This window comes from Marmota flaviventris, chromosome 3, assembly GCF_047511675.1.
Source record: "Marmota flaviventris isolate mMarFla1 chromosome 3, mMarFla1.hap1, whole genome shotgun sequence".
NCBI classification, from domain to species: domain Eukaryota; kingdom Metazoa; phylum Chordata; class Mammalia; order Rodentia; family Sciuridae; genus Marmota; species Marmota flaviventris.
In genome coordinates this window covers 66991623-67015819 of record NC_092500.1, presented here as the reverse complement: position 1 = coordinate 67015819, position 24197 = coordinate 66991623, and the positions used below count along the sequence as shown (strand labels likewise).

Here is a 24197-nt window from a genome sequence, read left to right as displayed (position 1 = left end):
GTAGGGATAATCCATTTGCAAGACCATGAGAATTAAAATAACATTTGTAAAACGTAAATAACATTTGTAAAACATCTTGTCTATAACAGGCTGTCAATGTTTATTCCTTTTCCTTTGTGCTGCATTTTAAGAGATTTTGAAATTAAAGAAAAGCAGGGGTAGTTAAGTGAGAGCAGGATGGAAGGGATGTTACAGGTAAAGTGAGATGTGTGCTTGATGGAAGGAGCCAGTACGGATGATATTGAAGCCTTCACTTCCCTAAGAAAGAGTGAATGTATTTGAGAAGGGTTGGAGAAGTGTGAGCTGAGGAAGTACTTGTAGAGAGAACGAAGAGCAAACCTCCTCCCTCAGCAGGTAGATCAGAGGAAGTTAGAGCTGTGTAGATGTAGAGTGAGAGTAGGGAATATGGCTGTGTCCCTGCTGACTTAAGCCCTAGTGGCCACATCACTTGCGTTGTCTTGGGCCAAATGAATCATTCTAAGCCTCTGTCTCTTTGGGATATGAGGCTGTGGTGATAAGTACAGAGCCTGGCCATGGTGCCAGAAAATGGGGCATGTTTCTAACATTGCTGGGGAGTTGCTCACCTGATGGCCTCCATTTCTGCTAGAAAGACCTGGGGTAATGTTCTTTCCCAGCCATAGGTTCACCTATGAGATCTTGAGCAGGTGCTCTCATTTCTCCTATGTAAAATTATAATGTAATAACCAGGAGGATTAAATGTGTGTGAAGCACTCACAGGGTATCTGGTACATAACAGGCATTCAATAACTGGAACCAAAACATAGAGACCAGCAGATGTTGATTGAGAATTCATGAAACTTCCCTGAGCAATAGGAAGATCTAACTGGGACCAGAGCTATAAGCCAAAGGAACAAAGAGCTAATTGTGAGAACTTTAGGCATCACTCAGCAAACACAGAGACATCGCCAGCCCTTTAGCTCCATGTGACAACCAGACCAGGGATAGGCATGGGAGCTTGTCAGATGATGACTTAAAACAGTGTGGTTTCTGAAGTGTGGCACAGTTGTGTGGATCCTCTTGAGGACGGGCTTTTTGAACATCCTCTGGTCTGATTCCTATGCCTGTCAGCCTTAGGCCTCAGGCCTGTGGTGCCCCCTGCTTCATGTGTTGCTGTGCCTACAGGACCGGGGCTTCTGCGTGGAGGTGAACACAGCGTTTGAAGACTTCGCCCACGTCATAAGCTTTGACAAGAGGGCTGCTGCGCTGGACGCAGGCAACATCAAGCTGACCTTCAATAGTGTGAGGGGCAGGGTGGGGTGGGTCTTGGATTTTTTTTACTTATCCCATTGTCTTACTCCTTCCCTTTTCACTCTTGTCCTACTGACTGTCCTGGGTTCAGGGGATCATGACAGAAGGCCAGACCCCAACTTTCTACCTCTTAAGGTATGCCTGAGTGGGCCCTGGGCACTCACCCTTCTGGGTGACCTTGTTCTGCATCTCTGTCTTCAGCTTCTGGAGAAGGCAGAGGCACGGGAGAGGGAGCGGGAAAAGGAGGAGGCACGAAGGATGCGGCGCAGAGAAGCTGCCTTTCGAAGCATGCTGAGGCAGGCCGTGCCTGCTCTGGAGCTGGGCACTGCGTGGGAAGAGGTCAGGAGCGCAGCCTGGCCCCAGTCACCCCTCAAGCCTGAGGGCAGCGGAGTTTCTCCACCACTGAGGGCCCACCCCAGTCACAGCACAGCCCTGGGCCGGCTCCAGTTCCCTTCCTTCCTCTGCCCCCGCCCTGCCCTATGCTCGTGGAGGTGTTCAAGCCCGGCTGGGTGGAGCCTGGTCTGATCAGCAGTGCTCTCCCCGTTCAAGGTCCGTGAGCGCTTTGTGTGCGACTCAGCCTTTGAGCAGATCACCCTAGAGTCGGAAAGGATCCGGCTCTTCCGGGAGTTCCTGCAGGTGCTGGAGGTGAGTCAGGCTCTTACCCTTTGGATCTGTCATAAGTGCTTGAATTCCCTAGGCCTGTTCATCAGAGACCTCAGTGGCCTCGCATCCTATCCTAGGTCTTTCCTTTCCCTGGACAGCTAAGGATGGAGAAGCCTAAGGGAGACCTGGGATAGGCAAAAGGCCCTAACCTAAGACAGGGAGGCATAGTCCTCACCTTTCTCCCTCTGCTTCTAGCAGACTGAATGCCAGCACCTCCACACCAAAGGCCGAAAGCATGGCAGGAAGGGCAAGAAACACCATCACAAGCGTTCCCACTCACCCTCTGTGAGTTGGCAGGTAGAGGGATGTGGGGGTGAGGCTGGATTGTTTTGGGGTACTCGACACTTCTTGTTTTGCCCTATGTCACCTCCATTGGAAGGAAATTTGAGGATTCTTTTTGGAATCCTGGATCCTCTTCTCTATCCCCAATTCACAGACAAGAGCTCTAGAGGCCAGAGAACCTCTGCATTAACCCATATCTGTTTATGTGCCCAGGGCTCCGAGTCGGAAGAGGAGGAGCTGCCCCCACCATCCCTCCGGCCCCCCAAGCGGAGGAGGCGAAATCTCTCAGAGTCTGCCTCTGATCCCTCATCCTCACTTGATTCAGTTGAAAGTGGGGGTGTTGCCCTTGGAGGACGGGGCTCCCCATCCTCCCACCTTCTTCTTGGATCAGGTAAGCAGATGCTGGAAGATGGAGAACTGTGGATGATGATTAAGAGGAGGAACTCAGCAAGCTCTAGCACCCTTGAGGGTGGAGTGGATTAGGAGGGCTGATCTGTGAGGATGGGAAGAACTTCCTGTTCCTGCCTAGACAGGAAACCAGGAGAAGGAAGGAAAACTAGATTCAACCTTTCTCAAACCACAAGGCCCAGGTCTACAAAGAATGAACATAGAGGGCTGTGGCAGAGAAGAGACTGAGCTCTCCTTTTTCCCTATGGGAGTTAGTAGGAATTTTTTATCTCCAGATCATGGCCTTCGGAAAGCCAAGAAACCAAAAAAGAAAACTAAAAAGAGAAGACACAAGTCGGTGAGTAGAGAAGGAACTCTGCTTAAGACCTTGCTATTTTGTGGGATCTGTTCCACCTACCTCCCAGCTGTCCACAGAAGCTGAGGAGTTGGGCTCTGGACTTTTACAGAACAGCCCTGAGAGTGAGACAGACCCCGAGGAGAAAGCTGGCAAGGAGAGTGAAGAGAAAGAACAAGAACAAGACAAGGATAGGGACCTTCGGCAGGCAGAGCTCCCTAATCGCTCCCCAGGCTTTGGAGTCAAGAAGGAGAAGGTGAGAGGCAGAGGCAGGGGCCCAGCCCCAGCCAGGCAGCACTCTGTCCAGGGGGCTTGGGTGAGCCATGCCTCTGCTCCAACAGACAGGCTGGGACACGTCAGAAAGCGAGCTGAGTGAGGGGGAGCTAGAGAGGCGGCGGCGGACACTCCTACAGCAGCTGGATGACCACCAGTGACCTGATAAGCTGCTCTCTGCCTCGGGCCTGCTTGAGGTGGTGGCTTCTTGGCCACCCTTACCATATGCCTCAGACTCCTTCGTCTGGTCGGTGTCCACTTTTCCTAAAGTAACTCCACCCTCAGTACACCACTGTTGGCACCTGTCAAGGTTGCTCTTGGTGTTCAAGGGTTCCCCACTTCCCGGACAACTAGTGCAGTCCTTGCCCACAGCCCCAGGCCATGTTGAAGGGGGGGCGGGTGATACCAGTAGATCAAGTATGAGTAATGGGGTCTCCAGGGAAGAGACAGGCTGGTGGACACAGCCTGGGTGGCATAGGGCTGAGTTCTTACCCTCTAGCATCAGTGCCTGCCCAGGGGCTTCACCACTGCTTTCTCCAGGGACCTGATGTATGTGTGTTTTGTTTTTGTTTTTTAAATAACAATATTTATAACATGGCTGGTGACTTTTGTCCTCTCCATGTGCTACTTGGGCAGGCTGGGAACTGGATTGGTGTACACATGTCCAGCAGAGGGCACTAGTGTCTCACACAGGCCTGCTTCCCTTTGTGTGGTCAGAAACCACCCAGCCTCCTTCCGGCAGGCTTCTGTGCTCCTTTCCCCAGACTTTTTAATTCAGCAGCCATCCTGGCTCCCCCAAGCTCAGAAAGGAGACAGCCTGGTGCTTCAAGCTTTTGTTAAGAGAAGGAAGGACTAGGGTTTATGTACAAGAGAGAAGGGAAATGGTACATGTACAAAAAGAGGTGGCCCCTGATTCTCTTCCAGGGACTGAGAAGAAACTGGCAGGGAACTGAGCAGATAGTCTGCAGAGACCACCATGCTTCCTACCCCCCACCAAAAAACCACCTAGCTGAGAAAAGGAGGTGAGGAGGTTGTTGGCATGCCCTTTCTCTAGAGGTCTTGGTGTAGACAACCCTGCTCTTCAGGCCACTGCAGCAAGAACAGCATATGACTTGAATGGGCCAAGGAGAAGGACAGCAGGCCTGGCATCATTCCTCTACACTTATCATGAGGGTGCAGCTGGGTGGGTCCAAGCGCAAAAGGGCCTTGCTCCTCATAAGAGATGATCTGAGATTGGCAGGGTTCCAGGATGCCTGTATACTGCTAGACTAGTGCTGACCATGGAACTGTGAAAAGAAAGGGGAAAAAAGCAGGGAGACTAGCTTTTCTCCTCTCTTCTCACTGGGCTCTAGCAGGGGAGAGGGGCCTAGGTGCCCCCTGTATAGGGTAAAGCTGGAAATGGGTTTTCCTAGCTTTGAGCTAACCCCTTGATGACCCTTCAAGGAATGAAATTGAAGACCACAGGGGCAAAAGTACAGTACTGGAGGCACTAGGGAAGTGCCAGGCCTGTAATAGGCCTAGTGCCCACAATGGCATAGGTAAGATCCAGCCCGAGTGCTGGGGGTGGCACAGCTGAGAGCAGCATAACCTTCTGCCAGACCCTTGGCTTCAGGTCCACTGGCTTCCGGAACTTTGCAGGACTGAAGTGCTTCTGCCTCCAAGAGGGTCTCAGTGGGGGCCTGGAGCCCGAGGGGGGCCACTGGGTGGTGCAGCACTCCGCGCTTGGTGGCGAACAACAATGGGTTGGCGGTGGAGGCCTATAGGGAAGACAAAGGAGCTTATCAACAGGCAGGACAGCATCTTCAGGAGCACCCACAGCAGGATAGGGAGGAACCAGCCGTGAAGTGGACCATGGAATTTGAAGTGAGGCTTTAAGGCCAGCTAGGGAAAATGCTGGGACTCTGACCTTCGAAAAAAATCAGGTGGGGAGACTAGAGGCCACTAGGCAGAAACAAAGTAGACTTAAGCAGAGCCAGAAACTGGGAAGAGACCCTTCGAATGTCAGGAAGCAGACATGAGGGGGCATCTAACTGCCCCTGGGCAGCACCTACTACCAGAGCTCTTGTGATGAGGGAACTGTAGAGAAGAGATGGACCAAGATGCCCTGGACCCAGAAATGTAACCTCAGCGTCAGCAATCAAAACCATAAGCCTATGGTCCTGCCTACTCTGGCACAGCTCCCACACCTGGCCCTTGGGTCTTAGTTCTTAGAAGCCAGGACAGCATTAGTGAGAGGGAGTCTACTTCTGTGTGGGCAAATGCAGAGGATAAGCCATGCTTCTGGCATCGTGGGGCATGCAAGAAGTATGTGTTCCCATACTAAGAGGCAGCTAGGAAATGTTTCCAGAGCATGCAAGGGAGTGCCTATGGGCTCCAGCAGTCCAGGGAGGTGGGCATGCAGAAGGGGCAGCTGTGGTGCCCAATACCTGTCAGGGGCCCCAGCCTTGGGGGTTAACAGTTTGACTCATCATGGTGGGCTGCGTCACAGAAGAAGCGTGAGCCCCGCTTGGCAGTACGAGCCGTGAAAGGGACACTCTTCAACACTGGCCCAGGAGAGAGACACAGTGGTCAGGCCTCATTGGTGGGCAGTGGGGCGGGGGTGGATCTGGATAGGTTGGGCTCTGGGATCTGGATCCAACACCAGGCCCCAAAGGAGGACAGAAGGACCCCACCTGTGATGATGTCCTCAATGGTACCATCTTTTCCCTCATAAACTGGTCGGTGCTCCTTAGCCTGGCGTCGCCTCAACTCTGCAATTAGCTCCTGCTGTTGCCATTTGTTCCGCTGGGATGGGGTCTATGGCCAAGCATTTGAAAGGGGAAGGAAGTCATCAGTAACCTGACAAGGGGCTGGCTCCTGTCCCAAGATGCTCCTGGCTTATGTGCTACTGGGAATCCCCCTCCCAGAGTCCAGCTCCTTATCCCTCTGGATTCTAGCCTCAATCCTTGTAGCCTCAGGTGTATCTGTTGCAGTTTCCCATCTTCTCTCTAGCTCTATTTCCCTCTCAGTCCCCAGTTCTTTGCCCCAGTTCTTGGTCCCACGCACCTTGGCATCCAGCTTCTTGGCTTCCTGAGCCAGCTGTTTCTCCCGCATTACCTCCTCCTGCTTCTTGCGGGCTTCATTCTCTTGTTCTGCTTCCTACAGAGAACCAAGGTGGACAGTGAGGCTTACGGGCTAGGAGGGGAGGAGCTGACACTGAGAGTGGAGAGTAGGTGGCAGTGGGACCAGTGAACCCCAGGTGGCCACCCTCTGGAGGGGCACTTCCTGCTCCAAACAATGACAGGAAGAACCTGGGCCCCCACCCTGCCACACCAGTTCAGCTATGAGGCCTCTCGCCAGCTTCCATTGCTCCCTTCCCAGGACCCAGAGGAGGAGTTGGAAAAAGCCAAGACTTGAAGCCCGAGCTCTCTCTCCCTCAACCCTTTTTAAAAGAGGGGTTACTCACTGTCAAACCTCTCTTTAAAAACCCCTCTTCAGCTTACCTTGTAAGAACGAATGAATCGGACAAATACTGGAAAAAATACAGAAGGAGGTGTGGTCTTGGGACTCTCTCCAAAGTAGCGCACAACTGCATTGTAGGCCTCCTAGGGAAAGGGATTGGCAGAAGGGGGTCAGCCTGGCAGGAAGAAGCCCAGGAACAGGTGGCCCACAGAAAGCAGAGCACAGGGTCAAAGGAAGGAAAATCAACCACTCAAGCCAAGGTAAACTAGAGAGAATTGGGGGTCCTTGAGGGCCCCAAGTGCCCATGTCTCCAGAGATGGCTGTCTGCCACCCCCAAAGCCCTCTCTCTCTGACACAGAAGGCCTGCTGTTGGTGTTATGTAAAAGAACCAGCTAGGCTTACCTAGACAGCCTGGGTTGCTCCTGCCCACTCCATCTCTTGCTCACCTCTGCTGTCTTGGCGTCACGCTGGAGCTTATCCAGTTTGCCTTCATTGGTGCTGAGGAAGCTCCGAAGGACACTATTGTCATGAATGCTGCATTCTCGCCGAATCAGCTCCATGCCCCGGCCCAGCTCCTTCACATCTAGCAGCACATTCTCCAGGGACACTGTAGTAGTCAGAGGCCTTGCTGAGGGCGACCTATGGCCTGGGATATGCATTGCCCAGCCCAGCTACAGCAAACACCCTCTCCCTTGGCACAGCTCACTAAGGTTCTCACCCAGGTGTGGACATGAAGAAGGAAGTGCACACCAGAGAGCTGGGCTCTCGGGTAGAGCAACTCCAGAGAACAAGGTAGCAAAGGGAGGCAAGCTACAGTTGTTGCTGGTCTCCAAAGTGGAGCTGACTTCTTGCCCAGCTTCCATGAACTGGCACAAATAACAGCTACTTTATGTCTCTGGAGGGCTTCATGGTTTTTCTAATACTGCATGCACCATAGAGAAATGTCAGTAAGTCTCTGAACCAACTTAAGGAAGTTGGGAGGAAAGAGTCAACTCCCCTTCCTGTTCCTGCTCCTACTGCACCTAACTGGGAAGGCTAGGCCAGGCCTGATGCCTAGAGAGGAAGGCCCACTCTGGGATGGCCTGCGCTCATGGCTCTAGCGGAAAGCTTTGAAGTGGTCAGAAAGTTAACAAAAAAAAAACTAGAAATAAATGGACCAAGAGTTCTCTTTCCTCATAGCTTCCTGGGATTGTCCTAGGCTGAACATAAGGACTGGCCTACCCTGCCAAACTCGCCTCACCTGCTGCAGCCTTCTCCACAAAGTGCAGCTCATGCCAAAAGTTAGTTAGGTCTGGGTATTTCTCCTTCACTGTCAAGGCGATGAAATGCAGCAGAGTCATCTTCCGGTCAGTGGACTTAGTGTCCAGTAGCTGGAAGGGAGGGAGAGGCAGTGCCAGACAGCTAAAAACAGGCTCCACCACCACTGTACCCTGCCCATGCTACCCACCACTTTCTTACCAGATCTAGGCTCTGGAGCTTGAAGCCATACACAGCTCCTCGCTTGCTGCTATTCATGTAGTTTCCCAATGCAAGTATGATCTGTTCAGCAGATGTGTGGGAAGCAGGTCAGGTCATGCCCTAAGGCTCCCTCTCTATAGCCCCCAGGGCCAACACCCCATTCACCCCTCTTCCCACCTCCAGCATCTGCTTCAGCTTCTGTGAAGACTTGACGGAGGCAGAGGCTGCAATTATGGCATTGAGTTGCTGGAAAATGAGATGAATACTTGAGTCATTCCAGGCTTGGGTAATGGTGTGGAGTTAGTCAGGGAAGAGCTAGGAGGAGGAGCAGGGCAGGGGAAGTGCTCAACAGAAAGAGATGGAGCAGCAGAGGATAACTATTTGGATGAGGGCTATACCGGTGTGAGCATCTGCAGGTTGTCCTGGAAGTTGCCCAGAAAGGCCATGCCAGCCATTCGCTGGGTCAGCCGCTCCACCTTGCTGAAGAGCAACATGAAGCGGTCCTCAGCTGCCAGCTCCTCTAGAGGCTGCCGCTCACGCTCGTATTGCCGCAGTAGCTTCACCTCAGCCTCCGTGGGCAGGAAGCGCATCAGGCACTCCACAAAATCCACAGGTAGTGTCTGTAGGTCATATCTGTGTAGGAGGGAGGATCACAGGATCATTTGTATATGTCTTTCCTCCAGGAGGAATGGGGGTGAGGACTGCATGAGACGAAGCTAGAGGCAGAGCACCATCACAGTGGCACCAAAAATCTTGGGAACATTCCATGTTCCTGTTTTTTATTTGCTACAGGGGAGTGAACCCAGGGGGTACTTTACCACTGAACTGCATCCTCAGTCCTTTTTTAATTAATTTTAAGACTAGGGTCTTGCTAAGTTGCTGAGAGTCTTATTTGCTGAGGTTGGCTTTGAACTTGCAATCCTCCTGCCTCACTCTGCCAAATTGCTAGGATTACAGGTGTGTGCCAGTGTGCCCAGCTTCCATAATCCTGTTTAAGAGCCCTTCAAACTGGCACAATGGTGCACACATGTAGAAGATCACAAGTTCAAGACCAGCCTGGTCTTAGTGAAAATCCTCACTCAAAATAAGATTTTAAAAGGGAGTGGAGGTCCGGACTCAGGATGTAACTCGGTGGTAGAGCATTTATCTAGCATGCGCTGAGGCCTTGAATTTAACTCCAGTACTGCCAATCAATCAATAAATGTAAGTCCATCAATTTCCTCCCTCTGTACCTATGATAAAGTCCAAACACCTGAGCAGGCCTGCAGGACTTCTGTCCAATTTTCTACCCTGTCCCTCCTATATTCTCCTCCCTACATTAAAGCCAGATTCCATTTTTAGTACCCAGGGTACAAAGCTCCTCCCTCTGGGCCCTGAACTGGACTAATGTGTGCACTTCCTTTAGATGTCAGTTGAGGTATCACCTCTTCTGGGAAGCCCCCCGCCCCCAATCACAAAGTTCAGTCATGTTACTCTTTCTGCCCTCTAGGTGGTGTCACTTGGTATTACTGCACTGTTCCCACTAGACTAGGAGCTCCCTGAGTGAAGGTCTAGGTTCATCTCCAGCACCTCACATGGCTTCTGGCACATAGCATGGATGCAATAAGTTCTGGCCAGGACAGTGGATGATAGAGGGTGGAGGAACTCTGTCAGGAACCCTGGAATTTAGGAAAAACCAGGTTCCTGGGTGGAGAGCTGGGTTGCCAACTGGTTGGGGACCAGAGCCAGGTCAGTGGGAGCCTCACGTGTGAATAGCCCTGCAAATCTCCTCAGCTGAGCGGCCAGCCTTGCGCAGGGTGATGGCCAGGTTCTTGGCACGGTTGGCTTCCAACAGGGTCACCTTGCTGGCAGCTTTTTGTGCTGTCTTATTCTTGGAGCAGATGAGGTCAAGGGCAGGGCCCTGAGCTTTCGTCTTAAACAATTCTTCAAACTTGTCCAGATCCAGGTCCTGGCAAGAGTAGATGAGAAGGGAAAATACTGCAGCCTCATACTACGCAACGATCTGCTGGCAGTACACTCAGCACGAGCCTAGCTCTGGCTCATGAAGCTGACCCTGGTCCCACTCTGCCTGAAGACAGAAGTCCAGGAGGTCTGGCAACCTGGTCTTCAGCCCCACCCTTCTGGGCCCCAGACCCTGTCACCTCCAAGATCTTCTCATCATCCAGTTCACTGAAGACAGTGCCACTGATCTGATTGGGTTTCAGTGCTGTCCAGTTGAAGACCGGCAACCGGAACTTGGTCTTGATAGGTTTCTTAATGCGAATGGCTAATTTGAAAGGAGTATCATTGAGGATGGAGCCAAGGACACATTCCCCTGATTCTACCAGCCCTGTCCAAGGTCCTAGAGGCACTCACCTGACAGGCCCACTGTCAATACCACAGAGGGAGCAGCTCCAGGGAGAGGTGGGGCTGGGGGACACTTGCCTAGGGGAAAAATAAATGGCACAGTGACCCAGGGGTCATGAGACTTCCTGGGCTGCCCTCTCCTCTGCCCCCCTGACCTGTCCTTACAGACTCTTAGGAGAGGAGGCGATGTGAGTTCAGCTCAAGTCACTACCAGGAGTCCTGTCAGAGGCGGTTCAATCTAGTCTCTGCCTCAGTTTCTCCAGCCTCTCCTTGGCTGCTTTGAAGCAGCATTTTGATGATTCTTGAAACAGGCCCACCCCTGTACCAGTAACCCAGGCTTCCTTAGATGGTAGCTCCCCATCAGCCCTTTCTCTAACTTTGACTTGATAGCCTTCCATCCTTCAAATGATGCCATTTCCTGGCTGCTAAAGAAGACACTGCTGACTAGGGTTTTGGCCCCACAATGTGGCTGCCCCGCTGGGCCTAGAGATCCTGGTTACTTACCTGGTAAAGGGGGAGGCGGCGGGGGCAAGGGAGGAGCCGGTGGTGGGGGCAGAGGAAGGGCCTCCTCGGCAGGTGGGGCTGGAGCTAGCAGGTCCAGGTCTGAGGGTGGTATGCCCTCGCTCAGCTCTGGAGGGCTTGCTCTGGTCAGGGCCTCAACACCCATGGGCTCCAAGCCACGAGCACTTGGCTCCAGGTGGCATCGGCGCTGGAAGGCCTCTTCCTTCTCCTTAATGAGCCTCCGCAGGGTATGCACCTGGTGGCTTGTGTTCTCATATGTCTCCTATTGGGCAGAGAGTGTTATTGAGGGAAGGATGGGCTAGAGGCACAGCAGTCATTACTCCTGGGAGTAAGAGAGATTTCCTACCCAAAGGATAGTCAAATAAGGGTCTCGTGAGGTGCTTAGAGTAGCAGAATTCTAGATGGGAGAGTAAGGGAAGTTGGAGTGCAGCAGAGCAAAGGAGGTGAGTAGAAGGGCTGGCCTCCCTCTGCTGGCACCATGAAATGTCATTCTCTCTGCTCTGGACTGTTCTCACAGCACCTATCCTTCAGGACCCAGGATAAAGGATGCTACTGTGAAATTCTCCTTAGCTACTACCAGTCTGATGTAGCTGCTTTCTCCATAGCCCTTGGAGATGTTGACAGACCTTTATTTTATTCATTTATTATACGTGGTGCTGAGATTTGAACCCAGTACCTCACACATGCTAGTTAAACGCTCTGCCACTCAATCACAACCCCCAGCCCCCTTGGGTCTCTTTATTGCCTTTTTTTTTAATTTTCAAAAAAATTTTTTTTAGTTGTACATGGACAAAATTCCATGTATGTATGTATGTATGTATTTATTTATTTATGCGTGCTGAGGATTGAACCCAGTGCCTTACACACACCAGGCAAGTGCTTTACCACTGAGCCACAACCTCAGCCCTTCTTTATTGCTTTTATTTATAATTTGGCCCTGTGTAATTGCTCAGTTGGAAGCCTCATGGACAGGCTTTGTCTTAGCCATCTTTGAACCCTCTATATTTCCTAATTTGGTACTTAACAGAGGCTCAGCTCATGATCATATTCCTTGGGAAGAAAAAGGTTGGGGCAGGATGACAACATCATTATTATTATTTTGATACCAGGGATTGAATCTAACCACTGAGCACATTTCTAGTCCTTTTTTTATTACTATTTTTTTGAGACAGGGTCTTGCTAAGTTACTTAGGGCCTCTCGAAATTGTTGAGGCTAGCTTTGAACTTGCGATCCTCTTGCCCCAGCCTCCTGAGCTATTACAGGTATGCACCACCACATCCAGTGGGGCATGACTGTATAACTAACAAAAAAGTGGGAGAAGGATAAAGCAGAGAATGAAATATAAGGAGCCTCTGCATTCATAATTTAGGATACTTTGTGGATGGCCTAAAAAACAGCTACTCCAACCCTGATCTGTAAGCAGGGTTGAGAAGCACGTGGAGGAAAAAGCAGCAAGATGGGTTGGGAGGAGACTGGAAGGGACTCCAGGGGTACCTGCGGGTGCACAGTCTGCCTCTACCCTTTCCAGTATGTCTTGTGTCTTGCCCACTTTGGTTTCAGCTTCCCTCCCAAACTAAAAAATAGAGTAAAATCATCAGAACACCACCATCTGTGTAACTCAGGGGTAAATCAAGATCTTTTCTTGACATAACTCAGAAGAGCAACGTCCCAAAGCACTGGAGCCCAGGGGTGGCCATGGCTTTCCTTCCCCAGATTTTTTGGTACCTTAATGCTCTCCAGCTCTTTTTCTCGCTGTAGCAGCTGCTTCTCTAGCTCTGCCACCCGCATCATGTTCTCATTCTCCAGGTCCAGAAGCTTCTCTGTGAGCTGCAGGTTGGGAATGGCAGGTTCGGGGCTGGCCCTAAAGCCTAGGCACTCAGTATGAACTAAAGCCCAGTCAAGACCTGGGCCCAACATTCCCACCCCATAGGTCCCCAAACGCAGCTTGGTTAGGTGACTTCTTTACATCACCTCCCAAGGGCCCAAGGTCTGACCCCACATGAAACAGCAACACATACAAGGCAAAATGGCAGCAGTCTGAATGCATGTGACTCACACCATAGCATATTCTAGAGAGCCTCAGTGGATTCTAAAGTCTTCCTGAGACTCAATCTGGAGGCAAGTGGGTAAATACAGGATTTTGAAACTCAGTCATCACCATCCTCCCTGACATTCAACAAAGGTTATGGCAGACAAAGGAGGCCACCTACATGAGATACGTGCTCTTCTAGTTCTTCCACCTTCTCCAGGGCTACATTCTTGGTCTCAGCATCTTCCAACAAACCCCCTACATCAAACACATTGTCGAGGTATGCCTGAATCTGCACCTGCAACTTCTCACTCTCCGTATGCCTTGACTTCTGGGGAGAAATCAGAAAGAGTAGTAGTTGGGGAACCACCTAAAAACTCTTGGGTCTTTGTCACCCTCTCACAGCATATAATGCAGGGATTTCCTGCTACTTGCTGTGTCAGTATCTGGCCCTCATAGAGCTGCCTAGTTAGGGAGACCTCTGTAGGATGTCCTAAAACCCAGACCACAGAAAACAGGCAAGTTCCAAAGACATCAAGGACTAAGTTTTTATAAAAGAAACACTGATGTTTCTAAGCTGGATCTTTATACCAAAGCACCTGGTCAGCTCACCTGAAGGAACTCCTCCAGTCCCAGCTTTGTAAACTCATACTGTAGGTGGACCCGGAAGTTCATATCCTCCACTGAGTGTACTACAATGTTGATGAACTGCATGCAGGCCACCTAGTGAAGAATAAAAATATCAAAATACAATGTCACCATGGTCCCTTTCCCTAAGGAGCACATGGCCCTGCTTGGCATGCACCTGCCCCAGGCTGTTCCTCACCATGAAGTCAATGTTGCTGTCCTCATTACGGAAATACTCCATCAGCTTCTCAAAGCGGTGCAGCTCCTTGCACACCTGGATGAGCAAACTTTCTCAGGGAAAAGATCTGCCCCATGCAGAAACTAAGCCCCTGAGCTGAGGCTCCCAGAAACATCATGGCAAAGGCATTGGTTCAGACCAAGTTTAACCACAGCTAATCTAGGAAATGAGCCATTCTGGATACTGTAGAAGAAAACCTGGGACCTGGAATCTGGCCCTGGGTCTCTGGTCTCTCACCAACTCACTAAGGGAAACCAGTAAAGCCTGTGCCCTTAGGCTGGACTTTAAATGCCTCTGGGGCTATGCCAACAAGAAACACAGAAGTCTGATGCTGCCAAGTTACTGACAGAAGGAGAAAGGGAATCAGGACATGGCTGAAGCAAGAGGCCGAGGTCCCAGGGGAATGCAAAGGAGGAGCCAGTGTGCAGGAAAGTCCTCTGCCAGTGGGGGTCCAGAGGCTACTGTGAGTCCCTGGGCTTCGAGGAGGAAGAGCTATTTCCTGACTTAAACAATGGATGCTAGGGAAGAGGTCCAGAGAGGAGGAAGGGGTGGGACCACAGCTATGGCTGAATGTCGAGGAATCCTACGTTCAAGCAGATTGGGGTTTCAGAACCAGGCCCAGAGGCTTAGGACATTCCACATAGAAGCTCTCCCCCGTCACTAACAGTGGACAACTATCTGAGAGACATCCCTTTCCTCCCCTAATAAACATACCTGCTTTGGTTCACTACAGCAGAATTGCCTGGCAGTTCTCATAAACTACAGATGCCCAGTCTCCAGTGGTCTGGAGTGGGGCACAGGGAGCTAGCAGTACTGTTAACAAGGTGAATCTGATAATGGCCAGGTTAGGACCATTGCACTATAGCCAACAGCAGCTTAGCCAGTCAGTTGGATAGTTTCCTGGCATGAGAGCTATTAGCTCTCATGCATGAGATCAAAGTTCTGGTTTTACCTTAGTGCTGTTCTTAATCTGGGGAGCAGGCTGCTTAGCCAAACACTCAAACATTAAAATCACTAGAAATCCCATGAAATGGTGCTTTAAGTAAATACCAGGTTCCCCACCTTCTCCACACACATGCAAGCAGGAGACTGACCTCTTTGAAATTGTCAAAGGCAGCCAGGATGATTTCGTGACCTCCTCGCACCAAACACACAGCTGCTAAGAGCTCCAAGACCAGGGCTTTGGTCCTAAGGAGTGAAGAAGGAAGATTAATTCTCTTATCTCCCCATCCTGACCACCACACAGCTTATGCTCATGACTAGGGGAGTCCTTCTGGAGGACTGAGACAGACTTGGCAGCAAAAGAGGTGATGGGTTTTGGAAGGAGATAGGTGAGCTGAGTGTGGTTGTGTATGCCTGTAATCCCAACAACTCAGGAAGCTGAAACAAGAGGATTGCAAGTTCAAGTCCAGCCTCAGCAACTTAGTGAGACCCTGTCTCAAAAATAAAAAGAACTGGGAATGTGACTCAGTGGTTAAATACCCCAAGTTCAATCCCCAGTATCAAAAAAAAAAAAAAAGAAGAAGAAGAAGAAGATGGGTTAGGAAGGTTTGTTCCCAGGATCACAGCTGTGCAGCCAGGACACTTCCCCAACAGAGGAGAGGGGCCCAAACCAAGGTTCCGACATAGGCAGACTGGTCAGGGACAAGTAGAGGCCAGACCTCTAGAGCCCTGAGAAGAGTGGGGAAGGCAAGAACCTACCTTGGATTCTTGTTGTTGAGGCTAAGTGCAATCTCATTGACAGCATGGGGATGGGACATGACTAAGTTGAAGCCATACTGCAAAGGAAAAAGATGGAGAGGACCTTGATGAGGAAGGGAGAACCCAGCAGATCTCCTTGGCCATAGGCCACTAGCAAACCTGTCTTTCATAAGCTGGTGCCCTGTTAGCTCTCCTGGTTCACCAGATGAGGCAGAAGAGGTAGAGCACCCATGGCTAATGCTGCCCCTTACCTGATAATTCATGATGGCTCTGAGACAAAGGATACAGACGTGGACGTCATCTTTTTGGCTTACCAGGCGGGAGTTCTTCAAGGCCCTGCGGCCAGGTAGAGTGCTGTACCTGGGGAAAAGGCCAGGCTGTCAGGTGGGGTTTAAGGCTGCTGATGAAAGGTCAAAGAGTGCTCACCATCACCCAAACACCAGGCTGCTCCTTAGCAGCAGAAATAGGAGAAGGACTTGGTACCATCAGTCACGAGAAGGGTGCAGAAGGCAGATTGTCAGCGTGTGTTCACCTCCCAGAACAGAACTTTGTCAGCAACTTCCCAACATCCCAGTTCCATAACCAGTGTTCATACCATGCTAATCCCAGAGACCCTCAAATATATACTCAGAAGTTGTGTAGGCCTTCCTACTCCTTGAGTTGAGTCCAAAGAGATCCATCTGAACCTTCCCTCCCCCAAATTTCAGTTGCTGTCTGTTCTTCACATTTAGTGGGGCAGGACCATCTTGGCTCTTATTCCACTTCTGTGACCCCAAAAGGCAGAACAGAACCCCAAAGGCTTTAGGAAGGCCAGGGGGCTATTTCTGCCTCTGCATCACCCCTCCACTGCCTCAATAATGTTTTGTTTAAAAAAAAAAAAAAAGAGGAAGCAGGAATGGAATTTGCTTCTGCATTTATTAGAATGATTAGTAGTGTTTGAGGGACAAAAAACTCAAATAGGAGAGTAGGGAGAGAAGAATGGCCACAAGACAGAGGCCAAGGAAAAGGCTACAGGGCCCAAAGGACAGCCTCCTAGGATAGGAGTTCTGAGAAGTCATCCAGTACATCTGTCTGCCTTCAGGCAGAATGGCTCTTAGGACATCATAGACAAAGGAACATGTAGCAGACTTTGAGAGATAAGGCCTGAAGGAAGAAGGGAAGGTGAGAGGCAGGAAGGTGAATGGGAGCTGGTCTCCTCTCCCAGCAGCTGATGGGCAGAATGAGAGCTAGAGGAAAATACATGAGTACAAGAGCTAGATCAGCCACTGAAGCCCAGGCCCTGCCCAAGAGGCTGGGGAGGAATAGCCAAGAGAGTGAGGAATGAAGGAGGGGGAGAGCTGGAACCCCAGGTGGGTGGCACAGCTAAGGACCATGTACTTACCCAGGACAGACCGCTGGGCAGAGTCAAGGAGACAGAGAGGACAGACCAGAGACAGACTGGCAGGCAGAGGGCAAGAGAGCTGAGCCTGGAAGCAAGAGTGAAGGAAGGAGCATGAGCACTCACCGCGGTTACTGAGACCTGGACTGGGGCTGGGGTGGGAGGCAGGCGGGAAGAGCGAGCACACACATACCGGAGCACAGACTGGCGCGCAGAGCGAGCGAGGCTGTTGGTGAAGGGAGCCGACAGGGCGCTGGGCGGCTGCAGGTCTTCGATTGACCTGCTCCAGGACCGGAATTTGTCAAATGCACCATCATCACCACTCTCCAGACCCTCAAAGTCAAACCTGGAGCATGAAAGGACATACATGCGCACACACAGGCACATATACAGGAGAAATTCTGTGCCAAGCCCCCCAGTGAGCCTGTCCCCGACTCTTCAGGCAAGGGTAGCAAGAAGAGAAAGCGAAATTGGGAAGCAGAGACTCAATCCTGGTCCTGATCATGAGAGCCACCAACACAGGACAGGGCAGAATAGGCACAGGCAGCTCCAGAAGAGGGATCTGAGGAGATGGGATGCGGAGAGGCCAGTTCCTCTGTTCCCCACTGGCCAGGCAACTCCAGGAGGAATGGTGTCCCCATGGCCCAAGGACTGTGGGGGCTGCTATCTTTTTGCACTCCCAGCCTTAGGTGGGACATCTCAAAGCAGCTGTGGCTCCACATGGAGAATCTCACTCCAGAAGGAGGGTAGGAAATGTGCCAACTGTGGTCTTGCTAGTTGGCCAATGGCAATACCCAATTTATTCTGCATTGAGTAGCTCTGAATGGACAGGAAAGGAGGTCCCACCAAACCCAGAATGGCATAGTCTTTTCTGCTTAAAAGGAACACCACTACCCTAACCTAGCTCTGGCTGGCTTCCCCTCTCTTCATACCAAGGTGCTGGTAATGAAACCCGGGGCCTTAAATGCTAGACAAGCACTCCACTGCTGAGCTACATCCCAGCTCCCACACTATATTGTTTTTTTTTAAATTTTTTATTTTGTTCTAATTAGTTATACATGATAGTGGAATGCATTTTGACACATTGTACACAAATGGAGCACAACAACTACCTCTGGCTGAACTTGGTGCCTACATTAGTTTTTAATGACCAGGTTTTCTAAGGTTGGCTACTTGAGGCTTCTAGGTTTCTCTGATATAGAGGCTTCTTGAGCTTTAGCTTTCCTGGGGGAAGAAATATGCAGGTTGAGATTATGGACTAAGGATCTGCAGTCTAGCCTCTACAGCAGCTGAGACAGTTTGTCACTTCCTACTTCTGGGATCACATGTCTCCCAACATCAGCAGTTTGTGAGTGTAGCCAGGGCAAACAGGACAGCTGAGCTCAATGACCCACAGGGTCTTCGTTCACACATGCTCATCCAGGTACATGCTTTGAGAAGCAGTCCTGCACATTCTTACTGCCCTCTGCCCCTGTAGGTCATGAAGGATTAAGGAACATCTCTCACAGGCTCTTCCCCCACAGAGCATTCCATTCCACAAACACACACAGCCCCAGGTAAAAGATACAGAGGCTGGGGTTTTGTAGAAAAAATGATATCTATAGATGCCCAAATGTCCCAAATGAGGTAAAGTGAGAATCAGAGTCCTGAATCAGGAAGTAATTAATGGGGGACCATTCAGTAGACCTCAGAGGAACCTCCCTGACAGAGAGAGAGCTTAATGGTTTACAGTAAATGCCTTACTCAGATTCTATCTGGCCTCATCCCTTCCCAAAATACATTCTCTCACTTCCCTGAGTCTTTTTAAGAATCAAAGGTATTTCCATGGACACTTAATACAGTACTAAGTTTTCAGTGTGCTCTTGGTTTAAAGCAGCTGGGATTTGTTTGCTTTCCAAATAAGCTAGGCTTATTTGGAAAAATTATCTACATCTTTTTACTATAAAGGTTCTGAATTTTAAAAATTCACTTTAGCAAATGTTTTTCATTTCTTTCTATAAAAAGAACATTTAGAAGCCAGGCACAGTGGCACATGCCTATAATCCCAGAGACTTGGAAGACTGAGGCGGGAAGATTACAAATTCAAGGCCAGTCTCAGCAACTGAGTGAGGCCCTAAGCAACTTAGTGAGACACTATGTCTCCAGAAAAACAACAACAACAAAAAAAAAACGTGTGGGTGGGAGTCCTTGGGATGTGGCTCCTAAGTGGTGCTTCTGGGTTTAATTGCCAGTATAAAAAAAAAAAAAAAAAAAGGGCTGGGGTTGTAGCTCAGTGGTGGAGCACTTGCCACGCATGTGTGAGGCGTTGGGTTCAATCCTCAGCACCACATAAAAATAAATAAATAAAGATATTGTGTTCATCTACAACTAAAAAAATATCAAAAAAAAAAAAAAACACATTTAAAGAGATAGGAGGATCATGAGGTATGGTTTCAGCAGGGATGGAGATGAGGAGTGGACTATTCTTGGTGACATGGAGACCAAACCCAGGTGAGGAACCTTAGTTTGTGTCCCTAAGGTCATGAGACTGAAGACCTGCTGGACAAAGGAGAATGGCTAGGGGAACAGAGACAGTAGAAAAGTAAAAGTCTAGGTAGGGGCCACCATAGCCCATGACATGGGACTTTCAGTGCTAGGTAAACTGCAGAAAGTCATTAGCAAACCAGGATGAATGATCATTCTCTCTGGGGCTGACTTGTCTAGGGCATAACTCTGAATGTGCTGGCCATCTCATTTATTATCAGTATCACTACTCTTTCCATATTCAGATAATTATAGTAAGGCATACTGACGTGAATAACATTTAATAACAAAGCTGTTACTACAATGTAGACCTAATATGTTCCAAATACAATCCTTACAACTCTGAAACATGGATGTCTTTCATAGAAGAGGACAAACGTGCTTGAAGTTACACAGATAGTACATGACACAAGTGAGGGCCAAACCTGGCTTCGTATGATTTGAAAGCCCTCATTCTTTGCACTATACCACACAGTTTCCTATGGCCATATCCAAGTCCCCAGGCTGCCTAAAAAAGGTTACCAAATTCTTCATCCATCTGTCCAGATCAAAAGTAATGCTCACTGCTCCTGGGTTCAATAATGACCTGAAGTAACCCATTTACAACTGGGCCTAGAGTGGCTTTATGAAGACTTAATTCTGCAGAGATGGATGGATCCCCCCAGAGCATCTCTTCCACAAGCCAGGACATTTCCTGGATTGCCTACAACCTGGCATTTGGATCCTTTGGGTTGATTCCAAGTTCCCTTTCCATATCACTCCAGTCCCCAAAACATCTTTACTCCAGCCAATAGGCCAATCTTCCCTGTTCCCAAGACATGCCCTTAGTTTGCCTGTCCACTTCCATACCACTTCTGGGCTACTTCCTCCTGTCCTGAGAGTCCCATTTCCATCTTTTCTGTTGGAATCTCACCCTTCTTCTTCTCAATAGAACAGGACTGTGTCTTCCCCAATGGGTCCCCACCCTTAGCCTTAGAGTGGTACTTACATGACAGAACACTGGGCAAAGGACAGGTAATCCACCAGCACATCCAGGCCTTTGTTTTCATCATTCAGAAACTCCCGGACCCACCTGCAAATACAGGAAACAGAGTAAAAGGCATCTGCTAAAGTGAGTAGAGGATGATTGGCCTCTGACTCAACAACGCCCCCTCCTCAGTTCTCCCAGAACCTAGCACCAGGCTGGGAAAATTCTGAAGACCAAAACCCCTGACAGACCCATTTATGGTTATATTACCAGCCTGGAACCCTGGCTCAATAATCCTCTGTATCTTTTAGGCTTAACACAAGGCTAGGCACAGTGTCCTTGCTCAGTATTTGTTGGAAGAATTGGGGAGGCATCCAGAGCAGCTACCACAAGCCCATGTGCAGAGCTGTGTTCGACAGAGCCAGCAAGTCCCCAGCTTAGCTGATGTCTCAGTCAAGACACAGGCAGGAAGGGCCAGAAAGTACCCTGGAACAGAGTCTTACTGGGCCAAATGGCTCTGAGTTCAAGGATAGCAATTTTGGGAAGCAGTGAGCAAAGGGATAGGGGTTTGTGTGTTTAGACAGTGAGCCTGGTGTAACTAGAAATGCCTGAGGGAATGATCAGGAACTGGAGGAACTCCAGAATACCATGACTACTTGGAGCCTGAATAAAAAGGTGGACCCCTCAGCCAGGGAGGCAAGCAGGTACACAATAGGTAACCTAAAGGACAATGTCCTATGGCATTTTTGCCCTTCTGCCTTTGCTCCTTTGGGGCTGAGATATCTCTAGGAAGAAAGTTAAGAGTGAATTCTGAATGGGACTGTTATAAGATAGGTTCATTCTACTGCAAAGACATAAAACCCTCAGATGAAACCTTGCTCTCCTGAGTGCTCTATTCTCTTCGAATGTCTGGGGGATCTATATAAACCAGTTGCACCCAACTTCCCTGCCCCCTGCAGGTCTGTTTTTTCCCCACAGCTGGAACACCAGCTTGGCCTGCCACACCCCAAGGTCTGGAGAGAGGCCGGGGCTAGAACACCAGTGCTGGCTGAGATTTGGCAGCAGTCTCTGGCTGAAGCTGACTGACACCGGAGCTGACTGAAGTTAGCTTCCTCTCTGGGGGCCTACAGGCCTCCCATTTCCTGTCTGTCTGCTCTCCAGCTCCCCACCCCCTTCTCATTTCCTGTCTGAGTCTACACTGCTATTTTCGGGATCTTGACACTTTGAGAAGAGGTTAAAGGGCAGTTAGGCAAGGCAAAGAAACCAATACAAACCAGAGAGGAAGGAGGAGGTGATGGGGCTCTGGAATCCCACTTCAGAGCTGTCCCCAACTCCAAAGACTGAGTTCCCATCTGCAGGACTGCATACATGCTTCTGCAAGCCCCAACCAGATCAGGCTGAGGCCAAAGCAGAACTCTCCTTTCCTTACCTTGCCTGGCCCCCTCTTACCTTGTAGCCCCCACAAGCCAGCCTGACAAACTTCCTGCCAGAAGGATCCTGGCTCTCCTACATAACTACCTAGAGAAGCCTCAGGTCAGATTCAGGGCTCCTAAAATGCAAGCACTAAGCTATTCTCTGGGAACCAAGGACCAGGTTTAGATCTCTAACTTGTATGCCAACTGCCAAGTGGCCTAGGGCCTAGGAACCAGGCTGTTCTGGCCCTAGTCCTTGGCCAGATGCCAGAGGGCAGGCACCAGGTAAAGGAGGAAGGCAGAGGAGACTGTCATACATTGTTCTCTGGCCTTCTTCCAAAAGGAGTAGACCCCTATCTTTGCCCTGACTGTTCAACAGGATTTAAGGAAAACAACAGAGCCCACAAGGGAGAGAAGGCCTATTCAAGTAATGTAGGTGGCTGGTAGTACATTGCCCATGTCACTCTCACCCTCATATACAGGTTAACTAAAGAGCCCAGCTAGTGCTCCTTTTGTGATGGAATTCACCATAGGTGAAGGCTTGGCCACACCTTTTGCAGTGGCTTGGCTTTGCATGTCAGACTCACAGATGAGGTATGGAAGCCATATTTTGGCCCCCACAGCACAGTTTCCAAGGCCAGGAACCATCCCTTTCCTGTTCTCTCCTGTGCCGCTTCCTTTTGAGTACTGCTGCAGCTGGCTACAAACAGGTGTCCCCTCCTGCTGAAGAGCCCCAGGCAGGCTTGGCCTCATGGTGGACAAGCAGGCTGCTGCTATGACAGGAGAGGAAAGGCTGATGATGTCATTTGGCTCTTTACACCCCATTCTCGGGAAGTTCAGGGACCTGGGGCTGGCACATGCCCAGCTATCCCATTCTACCCTAAGCTCCACTTCTCACTCACCATTCACGCAAGACCCCTCTATCAGGAGGGAACCCCTGCTTCCAGTTCTATATAAGGTGTCCCTAACTATCCTTTCTGCATGCACACACACATTTTCTCCTTTTTGCTGCATATACCCTTGCTGGTGACAGTTTCATAAAACTGAGGCATTTCCCTCTTTCTCTGTACCTCCCTGAATTAGCCCTCTGCCTGTTCAGCAGTTCTGGTTACCTGACTCAGAGGCTGCAAAGAAAGACTCACACAGATCCTGAGGGCCCTCTCAATGGGTTGGCAACACAGGCTCTATGAATACAGGAAACATTCAACTCCTGGCCGCACTACTTTACATCTTCTTTCCTGGTGCTTTAGGAAGCTTCCTCTCCTCACGAACTAAGACTGTTTTCACCCAACTAAGCAAATAACCTTCTGGGTGCTAAAAAGTGCAAAGAGTTGCTGAATAAAAACTAGGTCTCAGCTACCCACTGGAGTATGTTTCCCCCACCCTCAGACTTCTCTGGGCCCTCCTTGGCCCAGCACCAGGCCACAGGCAGACTCCATTCTCAGCTGTTGTGGGAATGTCTTCCACTCAAAGCCACAGACTGAGGACCCAGGAGAGGCCCCATGCTTGCCTGAAGCATCCAATCAGCTGCTGGCAGAGCTGAAGGGAAGAAAAGCCAGAAAGGCACAGCGTAATGCTCTGGGGAGCAAAGAACCATTCAAGAGGCTACTTTGTCCTATGGCAGGAAGATAAATAAGCAAATCATCCTCGGTGTGGTAGGCAACACCTGGGACCAGGTGGAAAGGCCGGGATGGCCAAATCTGACTTACCCAATGTGGTTGGTGCGAAGTGAAATCTCTAGTTCCCTTAGTACTTTGGTCGACTCTTGCACTCTCCTCCTGAACTTCTGTAAACATGGAATCTTCTGTCATTAATGTCCCCCCATCCAACTTACAGTACAAGAAAAAGGGCAGATCAGGAAATGGAGGGGGTACAAGGGTCCAATTATAGACCTCCCCTCCAGTACTGGGCAGCTAGTCCAGGCCCCTAGCCTCAGAGCCCAGAAATCCACCTCCCATTGCTCAAAAGATGTCCTAACCCCCATGGCAAAGGGTTTGAGCCCAAACCCCACAGAGCTATGAAGGGCAACAAGACAGGGTCCCACTATCTCCATACTTTACCTTCCGAGTTACACTGGGGTCCAAGAAGCTCTGGAGTTTCTGGATATAAGTATGGGGAGGATTTTTCACCTGAAATCGTTCCTATAAGAAGAATGTACATATGTGTAATTATGTGCATGCACAGAATCACAGGATAAAACAAGGAAACTAAGGAAGAAGAGTGCCTACAATGCTCAACCTGGGGAGACTCAGTCTCCCAGTTGGCACCTGTCCTTAGCATTGCCTATATCATGGTTGGGGTTCTTTGCCTTATCACACCTGTTGC

The 24197-nt window shown here is 50.0% G+C and overlaps 2 protein-coding genes across 28 annotated transcripts in view; one reads left to right on the top strand and one right to left on the bottom strand.

Moving 5' to 3' along the window:
• Prpf40b (pre-mRNA processing factor 40 homolog B) overlaps nt 1-24197 on the top strand; it is a 107377-nt gene that overhangs the window by 72560 nt on the left and 10620 nt on the right. For 9 of the 21 annotated variants that reach the window (XM_071609885.1, XM_071609882.1, XM_071609883.1 and 6 more), the window contains 7 exons: nt 1144-1608; nt 1819-1914; nt 2128-2217; nt 2428-2605; nt 2898-2959; nt 3069-3212; nt 4154-4251. In XM_071609885.1, coding sequence (XP_071465986.1) covers nt 1144-1608; nt 1819-1914; nt 2128-2217; nt 2428-2605; nt 2898-2959; nt 3069-3212; nt 4154-4251 — 1133 coding nt within the window. Of the gene's footprint in view, nt 1-1143; nt 1609-1818; nt 1915-2127; nt 2218-2427; nt 2606-2897; nt 2960-3068; nt 3213-3297; nt 3827-4153; nt 4252-10067; nt 10277-24197 lie in introns of those variants that run through there. The other 12 variants (XM_071609889.1, XM_071609887.1, XM_071609890.1 and 9 more) reach the window with 8 other exon arrangements.
• Nucleotides 4048-24197, bottom strand: part of Fmnl3 (formin like 3) — a 54879-nt gene continuing 34729 nt past the window's right edge. For 2 of the 7 annotated variants that reach the window (XM_071609870.1, XM_071609872.1), the window contains exons 3-27: nt 23933-24013; nt 23582-23658; nt 20482-20565; nt 17164-17316; nt 15844-15952; nt 15593-15669; nt 14986-15079; nt 13853-13927; nt 13639-13749; nt 13208-13357; nt 12723-12824; nt 10979-11258; nt 10484-10552; nt 10270-10394; nt 9874-10076; nt 8527-8761; nt 8306-8374; nt 8129-8209; nt 7911-8040; nt 7117-7277; nt 6712-6813; nt 6275-6367; nt 5902-6025; nt 5656-5772; nt 4900-4986 (exon numbers count right to left, since the gene is read on the bottom strand). In XM_071609870.1, the coding sequence (XP_071465971.1) occupies nt 5681-5772; nt 5902-6025; nt 6275-6367; nt 6712-6813; nt 7117-7277; nt 7911-8040; nt 8129-8209; nt 8306-8374; nt 8527-8761; nt 9874-10076; nt 10270-10394; nt 10484-10552; nt 10979-11258; nt 12723-12824; nt 13208-13357; nt 13639-13749; nt 13853-13927; nt 14986-15079; nt 15593-15669; nt 15844-15952; nt 17164-17316; nt 20482-20565; nt 23582-23658; nt 23933-24013 (2877 nt within the window). In that variant the 3' untranslated portion in view covers nt 4900-4986; nt 5656-5680. Of the gene's footprint in view, nt 4987-5655; nt 5773-5888; nt 6026-6274; nt 6368-6711; nt 6814-7116; nt 7278-7910; nt 8041-8128; nt 8210-8305; nt 8375-8526; nt 8762-9873; nt 10077-10269; nt 10395-10483; nt 10553-10978; nt 11259-12722; nt 12825-13207; nt 13358-13638; nt 13750-13852; nt 13928-14985; nt 15080-15592; nt 15670-15843; nt 15953-17163; nt 17317-20481; nt 20566-23581; nt 23659-23932; nt 24014-24197 lie in introns of all 7 variants that reach the window. The other 5 variants (XM_071609871.1, XM_071609873.1, XM_027950047.3 and 2 more) reach the window with 5 other exon arrangements.